The sequence below is a fragment of the Penicillium arizonense genome, assembly GCF_001773325.1.
Source record: "Penicillium arizonense strain CBS 141311 chromosome Unknown PENARI_contig008, whole genome shotgun sequence".
Taxonomy (NCBI): domain Eukaryota; kingdom Fungi; phylum Ascomycota; class Eurotiomycetes; order Eurotiales; family Aspergillaceae; genus Penicillium; species Penicillium arizonense.
In genome coordinates, this window is record NW_019173285.1 from 485,212 (window position 1) to 507,162 (window position 21,951).

General features: G+C 51.4%; 6 protein-coding genes across 6 annotated transcripts; 2 read left to right on the top strand and 4 right to left on the bottom strand.

Annotated features, from left to right (window-relative positions):
* Positions 1-643: 643 nt before the first annotated feature.
* PENARI_c008G08719 (FAD-binding oxidoreductase) lies at positions 644-2,334 on the top strand (the record flags this gene model as incomplete). Its single annotated transcript, XM_022631554.1, has 4 exons — positions 644-889; positions 951-1,164; positions 1,255-2,008; positions 2,091-2,334. 4 exons carry the CDS (start codon positions 644-646, stop codon positions 2,332-2,334), a joined length of 1,458 nt encoding a protein of 485 aa, XP_022488693.1.
* Positions 2,335-2,784: 450 nt separating this feature from the next.
* Positions 2,785-4,180, bottom strand: PENARI_c008G09110 (FAD-dependent oxidoreductase; the record flags this gene model as incomplete). Its single annotated transcript, XM_022631575.1, has 2 exons — positions 2,785-3,384; positions 3,458-4,180. The coding sequence occupies 2 exons, from the start codon at positions 4,178-4,180 to the stop codon at positions 2,785-2,787; spliced, it is 1,323 nt and encodes a 440-aa protein (XP_022488740.1).
* Positions 4,181-4,858: 678 nt separating this feature from the next.
* PENARI_c008G03413 (putative polyketide synthase) lies at positions 4,859-12,970 on the top strand (the record flags this gene model as incomplete). Its single annotated transcript, XM_022631381.1, has 1 exon — positions 4,859-12,970. One exon carries the CDS (start codon positions 4,859-4,861, stop codon positions 12,968-12,970), a length of 8,112 nt encoding a protein of 2,703 aa, XP_022488746.1.
* Positions 12,971-15,897: 2,927 nt separating this feature from the next.
* On the bottom strand, positions 15,898-17,686 carry PENARI_c008G03645 (uncharacterized protein; the record flags this gene model as incomplete). Its single annotated transcript, XM_022631390.1, has 4 exons — positions 15,898-16,143; positions 16,227-16,723; positions 16,788-17,403; positions 17,489-17,686. The coding sequence occupies 4 exons, from the start codon at positions 17,684-17,686 to the stop codon at positions 15,898-15,900; spliced, it is 1,557 nt and encodes a 518-aa protein (XP_022488503.1).
* A 1,403-nt stretch (positions 17,687-19,089) lies between these two features.
* Positions 19,090-19,775, bottom strand: PENARI_c008G10654 (uncharacterized protein; the record flags this gene model as incomplete). The annotated part of the gene is made up of 2 exons (XM_022631627.1): positions 19,090-19,413; positions 19,491-19,775. 2 exons carry the CDS (start codon positions 19,773-19,775, stop codon positions 19,090-19,092), a joined length of 609 nt encoding a protein of 202 aa, XP_022488826.1.
* A 703-nt stretch (positions 19,776-20,478) lies between these two features.
* Positions 20,479-21,876, bottom strand: PENARI_c008G07797 (SDR family oxidoreductase; the record flags this gene model as incomplete). The annotated part of the gene is made up of 4 exons (XM_022631525.1): positions 20,479-20,808; positions 20,866-21,366; positions 21,436-21,718; positions 21,776-21,876. The coding sequence occupies 4 exons, from the start codon at positions 21,874-21,876 to the stop codon at positions 20,479-20,481; spliced, it is 1,215 nt and encodes a 404-aa protein (XP_022488670.1).
* Positions 21,877-21,951: the final 75 nt, after the last annotated feature.

The following is a 21,951-nucleotide window of genomic DNA, read 5'->3' on the forward strand; positions in this document are numbered from 1 at the left end:
TTGTCTGATAAAATTGTGATAGAATTAGATAACTCGGCCCATGGTACTGCAGCGTCAAGCTTTGCAGGTGGGGCTATATGGGGGCACAACATATGGTGGACCCACCTGTTGAGTAATGCAGTTATGCAGCTATCCATGTGAAGTTATGACCGACATGTCACAGCTCAGTTCCTAATTCCCTCTCCAGTTCCCGTTTTCCCACTTCCTGCAACTGTGGGACGATAAGCACCTCGGCTATCCGGGTCAGCGGGTAGGTTACACTCCGGCGGTGTTTTATTGATGCGCTGTTCAATGAGATGTTGCTTACGGAAGAGCATTACAGAGCTAGTAACGGACTAGCTCCATATCCGCGACTCACTGCCCCATTTGTGGATAACATCCTGTCTGAGTACTATTAGTCTTCAGACGTTGAGCCCCCCGGAGTAAGGTCTTGAGCCGGGGGGATTATGTGATGAGAGAATGGGCTGAGCAGAATCGGCAGGGTGTCAGTCATGGTATCGGAGCGTGGCTGGTTAAATTTCCCGACTTTGGTGCCGGGGTGACCATTAACTAATATAAGGGCCATACCAAGCTTTTATGCTGCTCAGTCTTGGTTGCATCCTTATCTGCACAGAGCTATACCCCTCCCCATCCTCAACCAATCATGTTGACACGTCTGTTGGCCTTGGCGAGTGTGGCTCCTAGCATGGTAGTCCGCGGCCACTTCATTAGACATGATGCTTATACGCTCGAAGAGCTGTATGAACCATGGGTTTCACCCGCCACGGAAATCGCATCTTCAACAGATGCCAACTTTTCTTCCGTTGTTGGACCGCGGTGGTCGGCTTGGGAAGCGCCGCATTGGTCTGGGGCAATCAAGCCCGCAACAGAAAAAGATCTCCAGAAAGTGGTGAGTATTGTTCCTTGTATTTCGCTTATTGGTATATCAGAAAGACTTATAGGAACAACAGGTCCAAATATCAGTTGCAAACAAGATCCCATTCATTGCAACCAATGGTGGCCATGGTCCGAAAGTCGGTCAAGCCCAGTTTACTGGCATCAACGTGAACCTTGCAAGTTTTAATACTGTCAATATCGATACCGCCAACAATCTGGTGACCATTGGAGCTGGCGTCAAGTTGTGGGATGTCCAAAAAGGGTTGTATGATGTCGGCAAAGAAATCCGTATGTGCCTTCTATTTGATCTCCATCCAATATCCGTCAAAGTCTACTGTGTGAGAAAAGCGGCATATTGACTGACCTGGGATTGTCCAGAAACCGGCAATTCCATCTGCCCGGGTGCCATTGGGGTTACCATCGGTGCCGGCATTGGCATGATGACGGGCATGTACGGTCTAATGATCGACACGCTTAAGTCTGTCCGTATTGTGACCGCAAAGGGCCAATTGGTGAAGGCTTCGGCAACGGAAAACAAGGATCTCTTCTGGGCAATTCGCGGAGCCGGTATCAACTTTGGCATTGTAACAGAAGCAACCTACGGAATCCATGAACAAACCAACCACGGCAATCTGACCGCAGTTACTTTTGTCTACGCGGCACCGTCTAATCGTTCGCTCTGGGAGACCATGAAAACGTTTGATGGCAACCAGCCAGCCAAGCTATCCTTCCAAGCGGTCATCAGGTTTGACCGGACTACCGACTCGTCGAGTATTGTTTTGCAGCTCTGGTACTTTGGCCCTGTGGCGGAGGCACAGCCATACATTGACCAGTTTGCCGCTATCGGTCCGGTTGTTAAATCTGTGACATATCTGCCCCAGACCGACGTGTTCTACCAGTCCCAGACGGCTGGAGTGTGCGACAGGGGAAACATCATCAGTGCACACACCTTGGGCTTCAAGCAAACTGACGTCGCAAGCTATGAGGCTCACTTTGCGGATATGACGGCCTTTTACAAGGCAAATCCTGCGTTTAAGGGAGAATCCGTGCTCCAGTATTACAGCAACGAGGTGACTATCCAGACACCAGTGTCTGAATCTGCTTTCCCGTGGCGTGATATTCAAGTGTGGTGGTAAGATCTTCTGGCTCTGCGGAGTGTCTCTGTTGTTTATTTTTCCTTGTACTAATTTCACGATTTATTTCTATTACTGCAGGCTCACACAAAACGAATACACGGACGCCTCAATCAGGCCTCAGGTTGATCAGTTTATGAGCGGACAACGCACAAATCTACAAACAACCAGCGGTTTCTCTACGCCTCACGTTTATTTGAACTATGCCTATGGGGACGAAGGAGCGGCCGCATGGTATTCTGCAGCCAACTTGCCCAAGCTCCGAAAACTTAAATCCATATGGGATCCCTCTTGTATATTTGGAAATGGGGCGTCTATTTACTAAACAGGGATTCATACAGCATTATCATAAGGGGTTTACTATGATAGAAAGTCATCTAGCTCTTTAGATTAATACCTTGTCTAGAAATGAAACTATCTGTCATTGAAATTATTTTGAACGTAGACAACCTTTGAATTCTGCTTTAAAAATTATACTGCGATTTCAAGATTTACTCTTATACCTGATTCCGGATACACGCTGTAGTCCTTGTTGAGGATATACAGAGAGGGAGATATGAAGAACGGGGAGACATTGAAAAATCTATAGGATAGCAGGGTATTCATTTATACCCTGTAAATATAGCAGATAAAATATACACGTAAAGATCTCGGTCTAAAATTAGACTGACCAGCAGCAGGGACGTGATAAACCAACAGTCCTACATGAGGATGTTTGTGTACCTGGATGTTGTAATTCAGTTCTATATTCGTATCTAAAACAACAGAATGTATATTAAGAAGCTGCAGCTTTGATGTCTGTTACCATCTTTTCAACATCGTAGTCCCATATGATTCGGGAGGCTCTCTCAAGCTTCCGTTTGCTCCTCTCAGCATCCCGCCCCGTGGGACCATATCGCCACTGGTACATTTGGCCCATCTCGCGCGAGCTACGCACAACCCATTTGCCACGCTCCATCCTTGCTTGGCTATAGGCCTGCAGTGCGTGTACAATCGCCGCTCTCTGGTCACGATGATCGCCACTATTGCTGCTGGCCTGCACCATATCCAAGGCTTCACAAAGCACAAGAGCGTCTTCGACACCGATACAGGCACCGACACCCTGGAACGGGCTGCTGGCATGAGCAGCATCACCGGCAAGGCAGACGCGACCGCGAGCATATGTTGGCACCGGGTGTTCGTCCATGTCAAAGATCCCCCATTTGACCATGTTCTCTGGGAAGCACTTCGCAATGTCGACCAGGTGCGGGCCCCAGCCGACCACGATCCGCTCGAGCTCATCGCGTGCGGCCGGAGCCGTCATTCTCTCTGGGTCAGGGAACTCTGAGGACTCATGGGCGAAGAAGGCAACGTTTAGGAGGGTTCCGTTCATGACCTGTTGAGGATGTTAGCTTGCGCCGCTTTACAGATGTAAGTCAATTGGTGAAGGGTGTGGCGCTTAGACTGACAGGATACGACATCATGTTGGCGTTCGGACCACAGTGCATACAACCGCTCATTGCCTTCGCCTCACCGAGGGCGGCGATGCCGGCGTCAATGGGCAGCATCGTTCGGTAAGCAACCGTGTGAGTATAGCTGGGACGGGTGGCCGGGTGATTAGCGCCGAGAAGCACCTTTCGGGTGGTCGAGTGGATGCCATCGCACCCAAGCACAGCATGTGCCTCGGCCGTGCTGCCGTCGGCAAAATGGAGGACCACTTTATCGTTCGAATCTTTGTCGTCGTAGCTCACAAGCTGCTTCCCAAACTTGGCCACACCATCTGGCAGCAGTGCAGCCATGCCTAACAGGAAGTGTGAGCGCACGCAGCCCCAGAATGAGAGCTTGTTGCCCGGCATTTGGAAGAGCAGTGAGGTCGATTCATCCTCGGCCTCCTGCTTTGTCTGTGGATGATAGGCATTCCAATAGCTCGTGCTTGCATTGTTAGGATCCGACTTCTGGCTGATGCGGCCCAGCACGTCAAAGATGCCAGGATCCAGGCGCCGCATACACTCCTGGGCCACGCCAGTGAACGAAAATCCAGCGCCGATCTCATGCCAGCTGGAGGCGCGCTCGTAAATGGTCACTTTGATCCCTCGATTTATCAGGCCGAGAGCTGTCATGACCCCGATGATGCCACCACCTACAATGGCCACCTCGAGAGAGGGGGTTGTAGTGCTGCTGTTGCTTGCCATGATGTTGAAGGGCAGTCTATTTGCTTCCAAGAACCGAAGTTAAGCCAATTGGGTATGATAGAATATAAAATATGTAACCAATACTGGAGAGGATACTACCACCTTGATAGGTAGGATGATTAGCGTATAGTTACTACTTAATTTCATTCACATGCATAGTGCCTATTGAAAGTAACACCTTTTTTCGAAACACGGCCCCCAAAAGTATTGCATGTCGATAATCAAATGACAATGAGCAATATCCAGCTTATGTCTGTGTTGTGTAGACTTTCATCCAAGGCGGAGTTACTATTGTCCTCTAGGGCTTATTCGTGGATCTACCAAGTACCTGGGCCCAGGAGGTACTATTCCTAGTGCTGACAGTCCCAATAAATTGTTTTAGAACGAAAAATTCCGTGCGGACTTTCGGATAAAATATAGAAACGGACTGCTATTCAGATATGAAACCCCCGGAAGTGAATCGCGCCTATCTCTATGTGGAAGGCAAGTCCGCAGGCAAGGCCAATCTCCGATGTTAGTAGCCAATTTCAGGGACCTGTAAGGCTGTATGGATCCACATGTAATATCTCGAGTATAGAATCAAATGATACAAGTGATTCGCAACAACTCGGGTTGACCTGATTCTTTTTCACTTAGTGGTTGAGTACCTAGTCAGCTACACACATTACCTACACTACAATGACTACATCTTCTATTCCCTCTTCTGTGGGGGATGCACAGAAAGCGACGACCTTCGTGTTTGGGGGTCACATCGGCACACAGAGCAAAAGGTCACTGGAAAAGCCAGTAAAGCAACTCCTCAGCGGACCCAACGCCAAATGGATATTGGAGGCCGTGGCTGGGCTGCCGCAATACTGGGCAGCCGTGGTGGAAAAGATCCCCGAGGCCGGCACAGTAGCGGGTGCGGAGCAGTTGAGCGACTTCGACTCATGGCTGCGAAACGGCATCTCAGCGGGCGACCTGATCGCGCCCGAGGCAGAGCTACCCAGCGTCGCTCTTGGGCCGCTGATGGTAGCCATCCAACTGGACCAGTACTGGCGGTATCTGGAGTTTCGGTTGGGTGATGTTGCTGTCGAAGACCCTCAAGCAGAACTCGTTCGACAACAGCAACAACAGAACACCACCCCGGTGGAAACGCTGGGCTTCTGCGCCGGCCTGATTGCCGCGGTAGCGGTGGCGAGCTCACACGACGTGGACGAGTTTCAAAAATACGGCGCGGTGGCGGTGCGCCTCGGCTTGTTGATGGCAGCGGTGGTGGATGCGCGGGAGGCCCGGGACACGGCCAAGGGCAAGGGCGGATCGGTGTCGTTTGCGACGGCGTGGCGCAGTGGCAGCAAGCAAGGCGACGACATGACAAAAATTGTGTCTTCGCTAACGCCGGACGCTTATATATCGGTTCTGTTTGACGAGGCGCGAGCGACAGTGACGACATCAGAGCGCCTAGCGCCGACGTTAGTACGGAAACTGCGAGCCGCGGGCGTGAAGGCCGTCCCGTTAGCGTTGAAGGGCTATCTACACGCGCCAGGAGCGGAGCGGAAGCGGGACGCGGATGCGCTGATCGAACTATGCCACTCGACATCGTATGGTGGCCAGCTACAGTTTCCGGCTACAGCGGCCCAGTTGGCCCTGCCGACATACAGCAACTCGGCGGACGGAGCCCATGTCTCGGCCGATGAGACAGATCTCACCGCAATGTTGCTGCGGGCGATCTTCACGCAGCAGTTCAACTGGGCCGGGACGGTGTCGAAGCTGCTATCAGTGTCAGCGTCAACTCAGAAGGAGGTGTCACTAGTGGCCTTTGGACTAGACCAGTGCATTCCACCGACAATTACGCGGCGGTATGGGCCAAAGGAAACATCCTTCGAGGAGCTGGAACCCCATATTGAAAGCCGGAGGATTCAAAGGGCGTCGATGACTGCAGCCACGGCTACCCCAGCGGTCAACGGCACCAGCACCGCGGTTTCAACAACCATATCAGCAGCTTCGCCTATGTCAGAACGAGAAAAAGACACTGAGGAGGCCATTGCCATTGTGGGCATGTCTATCAACGTGGCCGGTGCCGAGGATCTGGAGGAGTTCGCGGCGATGCTGAAAACGGGCAAATCGCAGCATGAAGTGATCACGCGGGAGCGGATGATGCACGACATGCTGTTCCGGGATGCAGCAGACGCGGATGGGAAGAAGTACTATGGCAATTTCGTGCGCGACGCGGATGCCTTCGACCACAAATTCTTCAAGCGCAGCCCACGCGAGTCACAGGCCATGGACCCTCAGTGCCGGCTGTCGCTGCAGGCGGCATACCAGGCAGTCGAGCAGTCGGGATACTTCACGGAACCCAAAACAGACAAAGAAGACCACATTGGCTGCTACCTAGGCGTATGCGGCGTCGACTACGAGCAAAATATAGCCTCACATGCGCCGAGCGCATTCACGGCGACAGGCGGACTACGCAGTTTTATTACCGGTCGTATCGCGCACTTTTTCGGGTGGACAGGCCCGGCGATGACGTTCGATACGGCTTGCTCGTCGTCCACGGTAGCGATGCACACTGCCTGCCGTAACATCCTGTCCGGCGAGGCAAGTGCTGCGCTAGTTGGCGGCGTCAACGTCATGACCAACCTTCAATGGATACAGAACCTAAGCGCCGGCAGCTTCTTAAGCCCGACGGGGCAGTGTAAGCCATTTGACTGCGACGCCGACGGCTACTGTCGGGCGGAGGGCGTCGCTTTCGTCTTTCTCAAGAAGCTATCAGATGCCCAGGCCGCCGGTAACACGGTGCTGGGAACGATCCGGGCAACGGCAGTTTACCAGAACCTCAACATCACGCCGCTGTTCGTGCCCAACGTGCCGTCGCTGTCGCAGCTGTTCAAGGACGTGATCAAGAAGGCCGGCATCGACCCGGCTGAGATCTCCGTGGTCGAGGCCCACGGCACCGGCACGCCAGTCGGTGACCCAGCCGAGTATGAGAGCGTCAAGCTGGCGGTGGCCAGCCCGCTACGTGAAACCGCCGTGGCCATTGGCTCAGTGAAAGGCCACGTCGGCCACACAGAGGGCGCATCCGGGGTGATCGCACTGGTGAAATTACTCATGATGATGCGCGACAACTTCATCCCACCGCAGGCCAGCTTCAAGCGCATGAACCCACACATCCACGCGTCGCCGACCGATATGGTAGAGGTGGTGACGGCGCTACGACCGTGGCCGGCTGACCGCAAGGTCGCCCTGCTCAACAATTACGGCGCCTGCGGCTCTAACGCCAGTCTCGTCTTGGCCTACTCAGCGCACAAGCCGACCCCGAACAACCGCTTGCTAGCTGAGGCAACGGCCCGCCAGCCCTTCTGGATCACCGGATTCGACGCACGCAGCATCGCCGTCTATAGCAAGGCACTAGCTCCGTACCTACGCACCCACACAGGAGGCCAAAAGGCAACCCTGGCCGATGTGGCGTTCAACTTGGCCCGGCAATCGAACCCCGGTCTACCGCAGGGATTGGTCTTCAGCTGTCGGTCGCTAGAGGAGCTGCAGGAAAAGCTTACCCACGCTGCCGTGGCTACTAAAGAAACAGCCGCCGCCAGCGGTATCGCAGTCGTCAAAGCGGAGCGGCCGGTCGTTCTATGCTTCGGCGGCCAGAATTCCACGTTTGTCGGGCTGGAGCGCGCACTGTACGATGGCGTCGCCGTTTTGCAACAGCACCTAGACGCGTGCGATGCGGCCGTCACGGCGGCTGGCTTGTCTAGCATCTTCCCTGCCATCTTCTCGCGCAAGCCCATCCGTGACATCGTCCAGCTGCAGACGGCCCTGTTCGCCATGCAGTACGCCAGTGCCCGGGCGTGGATAGACTGCGGGCTGGCCTCGAAGGTCGTGTCAGTCGTGGGCCACAGCTTCGGCGAAATCACGGCCCTCTGTGTAGCAGGCGTGCTGAGCCTCAGCGACACGGTCCGACTTGTCGCTGGCCGGGCGAAGTTGGTGCGCGACGCCTGGGGGCCGGACTCTGGAGCCATGATGGCGGTAGAGGCGGATGAGGCACTCGTGCATGATCTACTCAAAGCGGCTAATATCACCAGTGACGGCTCCGCCAGCATCGCCTGCTACAATGGCCCTCGTAGCTTCACGCTAGCCGGGACAACCCAGGCCATCGACGCAGTTGCTGCAACTCTCGCTGGCAATAGCAAGTTTGCCGGAGCTGGCATCAAGAGCAAGCGACTCAATGTCACCAACGCCTTCCACTCAGTGCTGGTAGAGCAGCTCGTTGGTGAACTCGGAAACGTCGGCCGGGACCTGACCTTCCACAGCGCCGAGATCCCGGTCGAACGAGCTACTGAGCACGATTCAACAGAACCGCTAGACTGGAGCTTTGTGCCGTCGCACATGCGTCAGCCTGTTTTCTTCAACCACGCTGTACAGCGGCTAGCCAAGAAACACCCGCAGGCTATATTCCTGGAGGCTGGATCTAACTCAACGATCACAGTGATGGCGAGCCGTGCGTTGGCCCAAGTCACTTCTGCCAGCCCTGACATGCTCGCTTTCCAGGCTGTGTCCATCACGAACACCGAAAAGGGCCTTGACGGACTCACAGATGCCACCGTTGCGCTATGGAAGCAGGGCCTGCGCGTGTCCTTCTGGCCTCACCACCCTTCCCAGGCACGTGAGTACGTGCAGCTGCTGCTACCACCGTACCAGTTCGAGAAGTCACGCCACTGGCTGGATGTGAAGTCGCCGACGGAGGTTGTCACCAAGGCAGCCCAGGCCATGATTGAAGCAGGAGGTTATACCGTCAGAGGTGCCTCTGTCACTCAAGTGGAAGACCCCCGTTCCCTCCCTCTCTGGACATTCATCGGCTACCCAGAGGCCAAAAAGAATAAGAAGCTTGCCCGCTTCCGCATCAACACGGCCTCGGACCCGTACCAGCGCCTATTTTCATCCCATGTCATCGCCCAGACAGCACCCATCTGCCCGGCGACACTCGAGATCGACATGGCCATCGAGGCTCTCTTCAGCCTCAATCTAGACTGGCGACCAGCTGGTTATTCGCCTACGGTGCACAATCTCATCAGCCACGCACCGGTGTGTGCCGACTCGACGCGTGTTTTCTACATGGACCTGTCGCCGCTAGACAAGGCCGAGATGAAGTGGCACTTGAGCCTACACAGTGTGGCCAGCAACGGCGACTCCCAGGTCCATGCCGAGGCCACGATACGCATGCGTGCACCGACCGACGCCTCGTTTTTACAACAGTTCAGCCATTACGAGCGTCTGGTCAACCACGCACAGTGTCAGTCTCTTCTTAAGCTAGATCTCGACAACGACGGCGTCGAGATGCTACACGGCCGCAACGTGTACCGCGCCTTCAGCGAGATTGTCGATTTCGGGCCGGTCTACCGCGGCGTGAAATACATCGTCGGCCGCCCCGGCGAGAGCGCTGGTGTTATTCATAAACGCCACGAGGGCCACACCTGGCTCGACGTGCCTATGGGCGACTCCTTTGGCCAGGTCGCCGGCATCTATGTGAATCTGCTGACTGACGACCTGCCGCCGGGCGAGATGTTCATTGCCACCAGCTGCGAGCTCCTAATGCGATCGCCAAAGGCACTCCCAGAGATTTCTGGTAAAGAGAACGGCCCCGGTATCTGGCACGTCCTCGCGCGCCATACGCGCCAGTCTGACAAGGCCTACATAAGCGACGTTTTTGTCTTTGACGCCGCCACCGGCGCGTTGAACGACGTCATGCTTGGTCTGCAGTATGCGCGCGTGCCCAAAGCGTCCATGAGTAAGATTCTCACACGCTTCACGACAGACCAGAAGTTCCTTAGAAATCCGGCGGTGGCACCGTCTGTTCCGGCTGCTGCTGCTCCCCCAGTTGCAGTTGCTGCTGCTCTCGAGGCCGTCAAAACTAGTGCTAAAGTAAAGAAAGAAAAGAAGAAGACTCGAGACATCACCCAAGACGTGTGTAACCTAGTCGCTAATGTCTCCGGTGTCGACCCCAGCGACATGACCCTCGACAGCGAGATGGCCGACCTAGGCATTGACTCGCTGATGGGCATGGAGCTGGCCCGCGAGGTCGAGAACACGTTCAAATTCACCCTCGACCACGGTGAGATGATGGAGGCAATCAGTCTGCGCCAGTTTGTCGCCTGCGTCGCAAATAGGCTGAGCAAGATGGGGGGAGATGCCGGGGGAGACGCCGTCGATCAAAATTCAGATGACAGCGACAGCGACTCCGCCGCAGAACTCATTACGCCGCCAGATGAGAACGACGACACTGCCTCCGATATCACCACCCCAGACCCAGAAGAGGCTTCTGCTCTCGCTAAGCCCGTCTCGCTGCCAGTCGGTCCAGTCACCAGTAATCTGACCCTCTCCCACTCCGACATCCTCGAGTGCTTCGGCCAGGTCAAGCTAACGACTGACGATAAGATCCGCGAGTTTGGGCTTGACAGCATCGCCCGCGTCAGCCTTGCCGGCAGCAGCAAACTCTGCACGGCCCTAGTCGTCGAGGCCTTTGACCAGCTCGGGTCGCCGCTGCGAACAGCCGCACCGGGGCAGCTGCTAGACCGAGTTGCATTCTTGCCACAGCACGGCCGCATGATGGAGTTTGTCTACGGCTTCCTCGAGCGTGAGGCGCGCCTAATTGATATCGATACAGTGACGGGCCAAATCACGCGCACGCACATAGCCGTGCCGCGCAAGAACAGCGCTGCCCTGCTCGAGGAGATGGTCGCTGCGCACCCGGAGTCCGCCATCCCCGACCGCCTGGCCTACTACGCCGGCAAGAACCTGGCCGGTGTGCTCAGTGGCACCACAGACGGTATCCGCGTTATCTTCGGCAGCGCCGAAGGCCGCCAGCTTGTCCAGGCCATGTACTGCGACTATGGCTTCAACCGCATGCACTACCAACAGATGGCGGAGGTTATCACTCAATTATCCAGGCGTGTGACTCAGCCCGGCGAGACCCTGAAAGTTCTTGAAATGGGTGGCGGTACTGGGGGTACGACGAATGTGATGGCTCCGGTGCTGGCGTCCCTGGGCATCCCTGTTGAGTATACCTTCACTGACCTGTCGCCATCCATGGTAGCCAACGCGCGCCGCAAGTTCGCCAAGCAGTACCCGTTTATGCGCTTTGCTGTGCATGATATCGAGAAGCCACCGGCTGCGGAGCTCCTGGGGCAGCATCTTGTTCTGGCCAGCAACGCCATCCACGCCACCCACGACTTGGTTGTGTCGACCCAAAACGTACACCTGGCCCTCCGCCCTGACGGCTTCCTTATGATTCTCGAGATGACTGAGTGCGTGCCGTCTATGGATATTGTGTTCGGCCTGCTCGAAGGCTGGTGGCTCTTTGACGACGGCCGCACCCACGCTGTCGTGCCCACTGAAGACTGGGAGCGCGCTCTGCACGCCGCCGGCTTTGGCCATGTCGACTGGACCGACGGCAACCGACCCGAAAACGCCTTCCAGAAGGTTATTCTTGCCCTGGCCTCTGGAGAGCGGAAAGCTCGTCTCCCGGCATCTGTGGCGTCTGTGGAGGAAACCAAGGTGATTGATAGAGGCGACGTAGCCGCCCGCGAGGCCGATGCTGAACAACTCGTGGACTCCTACACGGCCGGCTGGGCCACGCCGGCTCTCGATTCCGCAGTCATCGACGTCTCTACTACTTCAACTCCTGCTGTGGTCATCGTCACCGGCGCCACCGGCAGCCTGGGTGCCCACCTTGTGCAGACCCTCGCCAAGCGCCCCGATGTCGCCACTGTGGTCTGCGTGAACCGCCATTCCAGCGTCCCAGTCCATCAGCGCCAAGCCGAGGCCTTTTGGTCAAGAGGCATTGCTCTGTCACCCACCGAGCAGGAAAAGCTGCGCGTCTACGAGACCGACACTTCCAAGCCGCAGCTCGGCCTGCCGACTCAAGAATACGCCTGGCTGGTCTCGCATGCCACCCACATTGTGCACAACGCCTGGCCCATGAGCGGCACAAGGCCCCTCAAGGGCTTCGAACCACAGCTGCAGACCATGCGCAACTTGCTTGACCTAGCGCGGGAGATAGCTCTAGGAAAGCCAAAGACGCGCGTCGGCTTCCAGTTTGTGTCCTCGATCGGGGTGGTCGGTTACGCGGATACGTCCGCCGGACCGCGAATCAAGGAAGACCGTGTTCCGATGGCTGCCGTTATGCCCGGCGGCTACCCCGAGGGCAAGTGGGTGCACGAGCGCATGCTCGACGAGACACTGCACCGCTACCCGCACCTATTCCGCGCGACCGTCACGCGCCCAGGCCAGATCGCCGGCTCCAGTCGCAGCGGCTTCTGGAACCCAGTCGAGCACTTTGCCTTCTTGGTTAAGAGTGCGCAAGCTTTGTGCGTGTGGCCCGATCTGCATGGTACCCTGCAGTGGCTGCCTGTCGACCGTAGCGCTAGTGTCATGGTGGATTTGCTGAAACTGGAAAATGACAGTGATGCAGCTTACCCCGTTTACCATATTGACAACCCGGTCGGTCAGCCGTGGGAGGACATGTCACCGGTGCTGGCGTCGGCCCTGGACATCCCTCCTCAAAACATCATCCCCTACGCTGACTGGATTATGCGCGTGCGCCGCTCGCCACTGTCCGCCGACGAGAACCCAGCTGCCCGTCTAGTTGACTTCCTCGACGGCCATTTTGAGCGCATGTCCTGCGGTGGCATCATCCTCGACACCCAGAAAGCGAAAGAGCACTCGGCCACCATGGCTGCTGAAGGGCCCGTGAATGCCGACATCGCGCGGGCCTATGTGGCATCTTGGAAGGCCATGGGATATCTGAAATAGATTGTCATATTGGAGAGTTATTGATATGTTTTTTTCTGTTTTTTGTTCTTTCTTTTTGGCTTGATTGATTTTGGCGTTTTGACTTGGTTTGGACTGGCTAGAACATGGAAATGTGCCCAGATTGTTGCTCTCAATAGTAGTTTAGAGTACATAGAATTGAAAATTTGGATATACGAGTGAACAGTAGCAGAAAAGTAAAATCACTTCATTGGCCGAGAGCTTCGAGTTGTTATGGCCAAAACCCACATGGGTTGGGTTTTGGGTCCTGGAGAAGTCTAGTAGTATATATATCGGTCCTAGGTATATTAGCCGTTAGGCTAACATAGTGATCTTCTTGGCCTAGTTAGTATACGTATATTAACCTAGGTATAAGTCTTCACACACCCTACGAGGCCTATTGTCTTCCTCTACGCCCTTTTGTTCATTTTTACTAAGGAAATACACTATGAAATACACATACTAAGCCTTCTCTAGTTAGGCTTAGACAGGTAGAGAGGGGGTCCCAATATCAACAAGACGGGTCCTTTTAACATTGCCCTTCATATAGAACCATATTTTTCAAAATTCATTTTCTTTATAATAACTATAACGGCCCAGGGTCTTATACGTTAAATCTTTTTATGAATTTTCTATATCAAACTACGCGGCTTCAAAAATTGAACGTCGCGATTCGTTCCACTTTTGAGTTATCTAGTATGGGGATTTGCCTCAAAATGCGGAAATTATATCGGACCACCACTTCCGACCTCTCTCTTTCAATCAGCAATCATTTTTAGATCTTAAGATAGATACATATGATACTTTGACCATTTACTTACACGTTTTCAATGTAATATTTATAACAAAAGTATGACTTTGTGGTAAGAAAATATATTTAAAATCGGTAATATTTACGGATTTAAGGTCGGAACATGGGAAGTGTAGGGAAACTTATGCTAGGGTATGTATATACAGAGTGGTTGAAAGGCTGAATTTGCATTAGGGAATTTTCACTTTGAAGGCGCGTGGATAGTCCTAGATGCAGCTTTAAAGGAACGGTTGAGGGCACGGTCAACTCAACCACGGGTAGCAGGTATTACCCATAACCGACTCCGTCATTACCTAATGTAGGTGTCAACACTGGTGGCAAATGGTCCTTGAACATAGTGCCACCTCTGATCGAATAGGAAAAAGGAAAAGGTAAAACGAATATTCACGTACTATTGTGTATAGTGGGCTTTCATTTAGTATTGACTAGATCTGCCTATGAGTCTTAAAATTCGAGAAAAATTTCCTTTCCATTCTCCTATAATTGGACTCAACTCATATCGCTTGGGCAAAACAAGCTTCGATCGATGAGTTATAGCACGAAGTCGACCATTATCAATGTCGGAGTCTTCAATTCGCTCGCAATTATTCTAATGAGCTTTCGCCTTGCCATGCGAAAGATACGAAGGCAGACATTTAAGCTCAGTGACTACCTCACATCATTTGCTATAATGTGTATCATTATCCTCTCACCGTTGATCATTCTTGTACTCCTGTGGGGTAATAATAACATGGAAAACGTGGATAGAGAAACTCATACCTTAACCAAGATGGATATCTATCGACGTGAGGTTGGGAGCAAGATGACGCTCGTCTGCAGAACAATATACTTCACTTAGTAATACCCTCTGTTTACATGCCAGGCGACCTGGATACTAACGTGAGATCTAGTTTATGGATACAGAAAAGTGTCATTCTTCTCTTATACAAGCAGATGCTATTTGGTCTACCTAGGCCGGAATTGATAATTAACGCCTGTTGGATTGTGCTGTTTGGTACTTATGTGGCAGTGCTGGTGACATGCTTCACTGAATGCAGGCCCCTGCACCTTTACTGGCAGGTACAGCCAGACCCAGGTAAACCGTGGCCCTTGCAATGTCGCTGGTGGGCACTAACGCAAATGTGTAGGCGAATGCACCCTGGCACGCGTTGAGCTACTTGTGTTTGTGGCTCTCAACATGGTCACGGATGTGATGTTGATTATTATCCCGTTGCCCTGGCTAGCCAGGCTCAGGCTACCTATTGTACGGTAAGTTTGTTTAGCATGTTGCTCGCTTTAGTTCTGACACTGATAGGCGACTTGAACTGATTGGACTCTTTTCCATCGGAATCCTTCTCATCATCATTGCCATGTTGCGCCTCCCGATTAGTGATCGGGACGTGTCGCAACACCAGCGCCATACTTGGGGAGCGGTTGAAGGATTTTGCGCAGCTTTTGTTGCCAACGTCCCTACTTTGTATAGCCTTCGACGACGGCCAGACCGAAATGTTCCTCGGGATGGCGCACAGAGAAGTGGAGATCAAGGGATTCAGCAGCTTAGGCTAAGCCGTGGTCAAAGGTTGTCCTACGATGCTGAAATCATCGCGAGATGGAGATTTTTCATGAATTGAGGGTCCAGTGGCGGAAATCTCACCGGCCTTGTTTAGTATTCCTAAAAGGACTTTGATTCTGAAGCATCGAGTTTGCATGTCGCGTATTGTTGTTACGGCAACGCCACACCAGGGCCTGTAACTGAGGCTCATCTGACAAACTGGGCCTTTGCTCGGCACGATGTAGCGGCATCACAGGAGTCAGTTCTGACACTAAATCATGCCCTACCGCTGTTTCCTTATTTTATCCAGGGTGAAGAAGTGACCACTGCAAGAGAGCGGGTTCCAGGTCGCAAAACCTGCTCATACTTGCCTTAACCCGTAGGTACTGACACCCGCACAATGTTATTTGAGTGTGCCTAATATGATGTTACTTTCTCGGATTTGTCTCTATTGTGCACGGAACTGTGACATAATTGATCGTGATATATCATTCGACAGCTGTAGTGTTGTCTCGAGCAACTACAAATGTTTTCTCCGTGGGCAATGCATTGGCGAGTCTCTCCCTCTCGTGGTCCATTAACCGAGGATCACTTGCTAGATCGAACGTCTTCAATCTCAAACACCTCTCCCCCGCCCTTCTGCGCGTTCACATCGCGGACAATCTCTTCGTGCATGGCGCATTGATACTGACGAAATTTCCGGGTGGGAACTCTGGCAGCGAACATTTCATTGAGCTCCTCCAAAGTACGACCCTTCATCTCCGGCATGAAAAACAAGATAAAGAGTAAGACGACGAAGTTCGAACCAGCCCAGATGTATCCGTATCTCGCACCCTAGGAGAGAGCTAAGTCAGCAGAAAGAATTTATAGGGTATAGATTCATGGAATTAAAATTGCAACGGACGGGCTCGACATACCCAGTTCAAATTGTCAGGGTTGATAAAATACGGGGTGCAGAAGTTCGTCAACCAGGCGAGTAGCGAGCCCACAGAGGTGGCTGAACCGACAGTCCACGCCCTCAACCGCGAACTCACCACCTCCGTTGCAACAATGTAGCTGGCTGTTGCGATACATCCGTTATAGAACACCATAAATATGGCCATGAATGCCACGAGGGTATTTGGGGACGATGACATGATACTTGCAGAAATGGCGGCAGCGAGCTGACTGAGCCCACAACCCAAAGCACCGACCAGAAGGATTGAACGGCGACCGACTAGGTATCTAATGGAAAACATGCCGACGTTGACTCCGAGAAAGCCCAGGCACGTATTCATGATTGAATATTGGAACGGCTTGGTAACCCCAGTGATGGAATAGAAGTACGTGTTGTATCCGATCAGAAACCAGATACCCGATGCGGCCTGGCAGGATATCATGCAATAGCAAAGCATGGTACGACGGAGGTCAGCTCCTAGAAGACAGTCAAATATCAGCAAGGCCATATCTTTCGCTTTCCAGTCTGATGAGAGACAGACCTCGAAACATGTCTAGGAATCCCACACTCTTCGCAGTCCGTTTCTCCTCATTCACTCCCCGAATCATCTCGGTCCACTCAGTCTCCAGCTCCGTCGGGTCAATAGCAACCCCCCTTAATTGTTCCAAAGCCCGTCGAGCTTGGAGCTCCTTTCCCTTGTGCAGAAGCCACCGAGGACTTTCGGGGACAAAGAACAGCGCTATAAACAGGCATGTCGGGACGACGAATAGACATGATAGTGGAATTTGGTAGCATAATTTATTCATCTGATCCTTGGTGTAGTAATCCACAACCGTCCCAATAATGGCACCGACATTGACCCAGTAGGCGAAAAGCGCGACGGTTACGCCGCGCAGATGTGCTGGTGCGACTTCGGCGGTGTATATGTTCGAGAATGTCACGAAAAAGCCATTCGCAAAACCCAGTAGAAGTCGTCCGATATAGAGGATATTGCTTGAGGTACTGGTTATTTGAATGGCACAAGCAGCGGCGTTCAGGACGCAAGCCATCCAAAGTGCTGGGCGCCGGCCAAGAAATTGGGAAAATAAGCCCGCTAACAGTGATGATAAAAAGGAGCCAAGCGTAAGTAACGAAGTGATCAGCTGCTGGACTGTACTCTAAACAATCGTAATGTGTATGTTAGACCTATTGCTTCCAAAAATGGCATTGGTATGAAAAAACAGGAGCTGCAAGGAAACTCACATTAATCCCATAGCCCAATTCGTTGCCAGGACTTTTGTAGCCAAATACCATCAAAAACCCAGGCATAGCCTGCAGACCGCCCACACCGGAACTGTCGAACCCGTACTGCATGTTGGCGATCGCCACAATACCGCAGATCAGCAGACATTTTTTGTGTGCATAGAAAGAGTTGTATGCCATTTTGGTATTCTCAGACATGTTGCGAGCGATGTGAAAGCGTCTTTACTACATATATACGTGAATATATAGAGAAGGAAACTATCTGGCAAATTTAGAGCAAACAGAACGCAGAGTCATTATAATGGCTCTATGTCTATTGATGACTTGCGCAGAACGAGCGAATCGCAGCCTGAACCCACATTATTGGTTAGTTCTTCTGGCAACATATGTATGTGGGGTAACTGACAATGTCGATATTGAAGAGGTGTTTTTTACCACTAGTGACTGGATGATTCAGCCGCCACCGAGTTCCCCATATGTTTCGTATGGTAAACCGGGTCTATACGGAATACCCAAGTTGTAAGATCCCCATACTAGCCGTTCAGGTATATAGTCCCTCTCAACAGCGGTCTGATAGATAGTTCTTTAATGGATCGCCTCAATTGATACCCTGAGCGCCAGCACATATGGCTAAACTTCGATTCGGCAGATAACTATATAGAGTAGCAGGGGAAACCAGAACTCTGTGCATTGCGACCTTCAGTAATAATAATAAGATGGGCCCGATCCTTCATTTTGAGGTTTAATGAAACATTTATTTCCAAATGCCTGCGTCTATCCTCTATCTGGCCGATTTATTCAAGCATGTCTATTCGAGTTCGGTGCGTGATAATCCCCCCGCATTCGGCCACGAACGAGCTAACGGCTGGCCCCTGCTTACATGATTTCAGCAAACCAGTGTAGGACTGCCTCGCCCTAGTTTCCAAGTTTCCCATCATATTGGACCCTTAGCATTAACGTGGATGTATGTAACTAATTGTAACGCCAAGATAACAACAATTCTTAAGAGCATTCAGATTGGCGACGTTGTTCAAAATCTGCGTTTAAAAGAAGGCCGCTAAAAAAGAAAATTGAACATAGAAGAGCCTTGTCACAACGACTGTGAGTAACGAGTCCTAGATACCATTTTTTATAGACAAAAGTTTCAATCTCATTTCGGATCGTATAAGGCAATATAGAAGCTATAGGGAATATTCCATTACGACCTTTGCCCCGCAAAAAAGAATGGACCAAGTGGCGCTTAATGCCCCACATTTACCAAACGGTATGTCTGGCCAGTCTAGGCCATTATCGGGATTCATAAACGTCGATTGCATCCTATTAACAGCATAGCAGATGTTGACACGGCAAGAAGGGTCAACGAACTACACGTCCTTATTAGATAACAGAATTATGAGCGGTTCCAGATAATGTGCTTCACTTCCTGAACCCATGAAAATAATTAAAAACGGTCTGAGAACTAAAGATACTAATTTGCATTCTCCGTCTAGTGATATTTGGTTAGATATGTCACTGGAAACATTTGCAGAACACATAGAATTTCTAGATCAAGTAGACAAATATGGAATTTCGCAAATAACCCAGTCTCCTAGTGACCCAACTTATTGCTTTCCGAACACAAAAATTCGCTCATCTAAATTACCATATTGCTTATCAGGATTGGGTCCTTCAACCGGTGTTCCAAACACAAGCTGAGCTTTCAATGCCCACTGCGATGGCAAACCCCACTCCGCCGTAACCCTGGCATCGATAAAAGGGTTAAAATGTTGTAAGTTGGCGCCAAACCCAGCTAACTCCAGTACCGTCCACAGATTACCAGCTAGGATTGCATTATTGTGCTCCGAGAACTGGCTGACATGGTTCTTGAATAGTGGTGCCTTGGCTTGGAGAGACGGTAAAACCGCCTGATCCTCGTAAAGCAAAAGCTGTTGGAATATGTTCAGTGATAGAAGAGATAAAGCGGGAATAAATACCCGAGACGAGGTTAAAGGTTTCTACGTACAGTGCCATAGGCCGCTTTCCGGTCGTTTAACTTCTTCTCATACACATCCCAGCTCTGTGCTGGGAAGGTTGATTTCAAGACTTCCAGAGCGATTGTCCACAATTTGAGGTGCTCATCTCCAAGTAAAATCACAACTCGAGAGGTCTGTCCATTGAAAGAACTTGGACTGTGGCGCACAACCTCCCGCACAACTTCCACAATGCGTTCGTCGGAGACAGGCGAGGTATTAGTTAGAGAATAAAACGTCCGCCTCTGACGAATAAAGTCGAGATATGTGTCCGCCATTTTAAATAAGTATAAAGAAAGAAGATGCCTGGAATATACAGAGCTGGAAAAGCCGAACTGAATGGTGGTGATTTATTTATGCTTTCCCACACGTCGGGTCACAACACTTGCATGAATCTTACTCGCCCCCCACATTTCCTTGCTTACGTCACCTTAAGCTCCGTGGCTGAACAAATTTGGAGCCCACTGTGGGGAGAAGAAGCTTCGAAGAGAGGGGCTAAGACCTCGAGTGAAAGAAAGAGCAATAGCGCAACGTAGACATGTCAGTATTTCCAACAAAGGCAAACGTTTGGTCAAGAACAAAACAATCTTTGCACTCAAGATAACGAACAAAATAGAGACATATTTTGCCCATATTTGAAAAGCTAGGGAGGTCGTTTTCTAGTTGGTTTTTCGTCTGTTACAAATACAAAGGAAACGTCCATTTTCTTCAGATTCAAGTCCTGCTCCTTTGAGATGAGAACAAATACAACTTCGCAACTTGATGAGGAACAAAGAAGGCGAGAATTGTCTAGGAAATGGTGGAAATGTGCTAACATTTTCAAGATAATTTCAATAGGCTGCAGCCAAACGGAATTGAACAATTCATACTAAATTTGAGCCTGGAACATAGAATCAAAACAATTTCACATTTGACTTCAAAAATATATTCAGTGTTGAAATTTCTGCATGATAATAGGTACTTAAATGCGTAGGCACTGAGCTAAATCTCCCCAAGCGGTTGGGGCTTGGGCAAGATTCCGGCATTTTCTAGTATTGTCCACGTGTCTAGCCAAGTTTTATAAGTATCATCAAAGCGCGTCCATCCATACGCACGCGCTTTATTTGAGGAGAGGAGTGTAGACCACGCTCGTCCCAGAGCCCAGTTCCAATGATCCCATGATACCCAGTCAAACACATCCTTTCGGCCACCGTATTTCTGAACCACTCGCTCCCAGGCCGGTTTCTTATCATCGGCCCATTCTTGCACATTGAACTCAACAATTAGGTTGCTGGACTGGCCACGGGCCTGTTCAAACCTGGGAGTAGGTGTCTTGAAGTAGGTCAGTATAGATTACCACGTGGTTCGTGCGAAGCTAGGTTTCTGTACCTTCAATCCATAGTACTGGGCAATCTTGGGCCAGAAATTTTTCCACACAATCACATCACCATTGGTATGGTTGAAAATCTGGTTGGAACAGTGGTCGTGGGTAGATGCGAAGACAGCTAGGTCTGCGATACTAGGAGCGTAAGATTTATCGTCCACACCTTCCCAAAGAAACTCATTTCCGGGAAAATGAGCAGGTAAGCCCAATTCGCGACAAAGCAAAAAGTAAACGGCAACCGAGAGTGCTTCGCTCATTCCATTGGCTGCATAAGTGTACTCGTGAGTAATAAGACTTAGAAAGATCAATACGAGTAACGAACCGTGAGGAATGAAGCCAATGATTCCAGTGGGACGAATCACGTTGTACTTCCATTGCTTCCTGCGTTGCTGTACTTCAACCAAGTAGTCCTCCTGGTTGTAATAGAAGTTATCTCCGTTATCGATGTATCTTGGGGACGATTCTTCCGCAGGTGCCGTCAACTTCCCAAGATGTGCACCATAATACTAAGGAACCAGCGCATTAGCCAATTCTCAAGAACCCCATTTTTTCAGTTGAATATGTGAAATGCCTACCTTTCCACCAGTGTACATCAAAACTCGTTGCAACTTCGGGCAAACAGCATCAACTGCGTCGATGAACTTCTGGAACAAGGGAACATTGATTTTCGACAAAGATTTGAAATCCTTGGAATGGGCGTACGCCGTATAGTAGACATGCGTAACAAGGGAGCAGACAGGGGCGAGTTTCTCCACAATTCTCTCATGGGGCCACATAAAGTCCACCCCAACAAACTGAACGCGAGGGTCCGACCAGAAGTGAACCAACGGAGTGCGCGAGGACACAATGATTTTAGACCTTGACACCGCTCAAGTCAGCTTTGTCTACAAAAACCAGTTGCGTAAGTAGACAAACCATTCACTATCAGGCTGCCGCACCAAGTGCTCAACAATGGCATGGCCGCTGATTCCGTTGCATCCGCTCACGAATGCCACTTTAGGCTGGTGATTCGACATTTTGAAGGATTCGTATACGATGCGTTGAATAAAGTGAATTGGTTGAGGTATAATGGTGTAATGCTGCCTCTTATA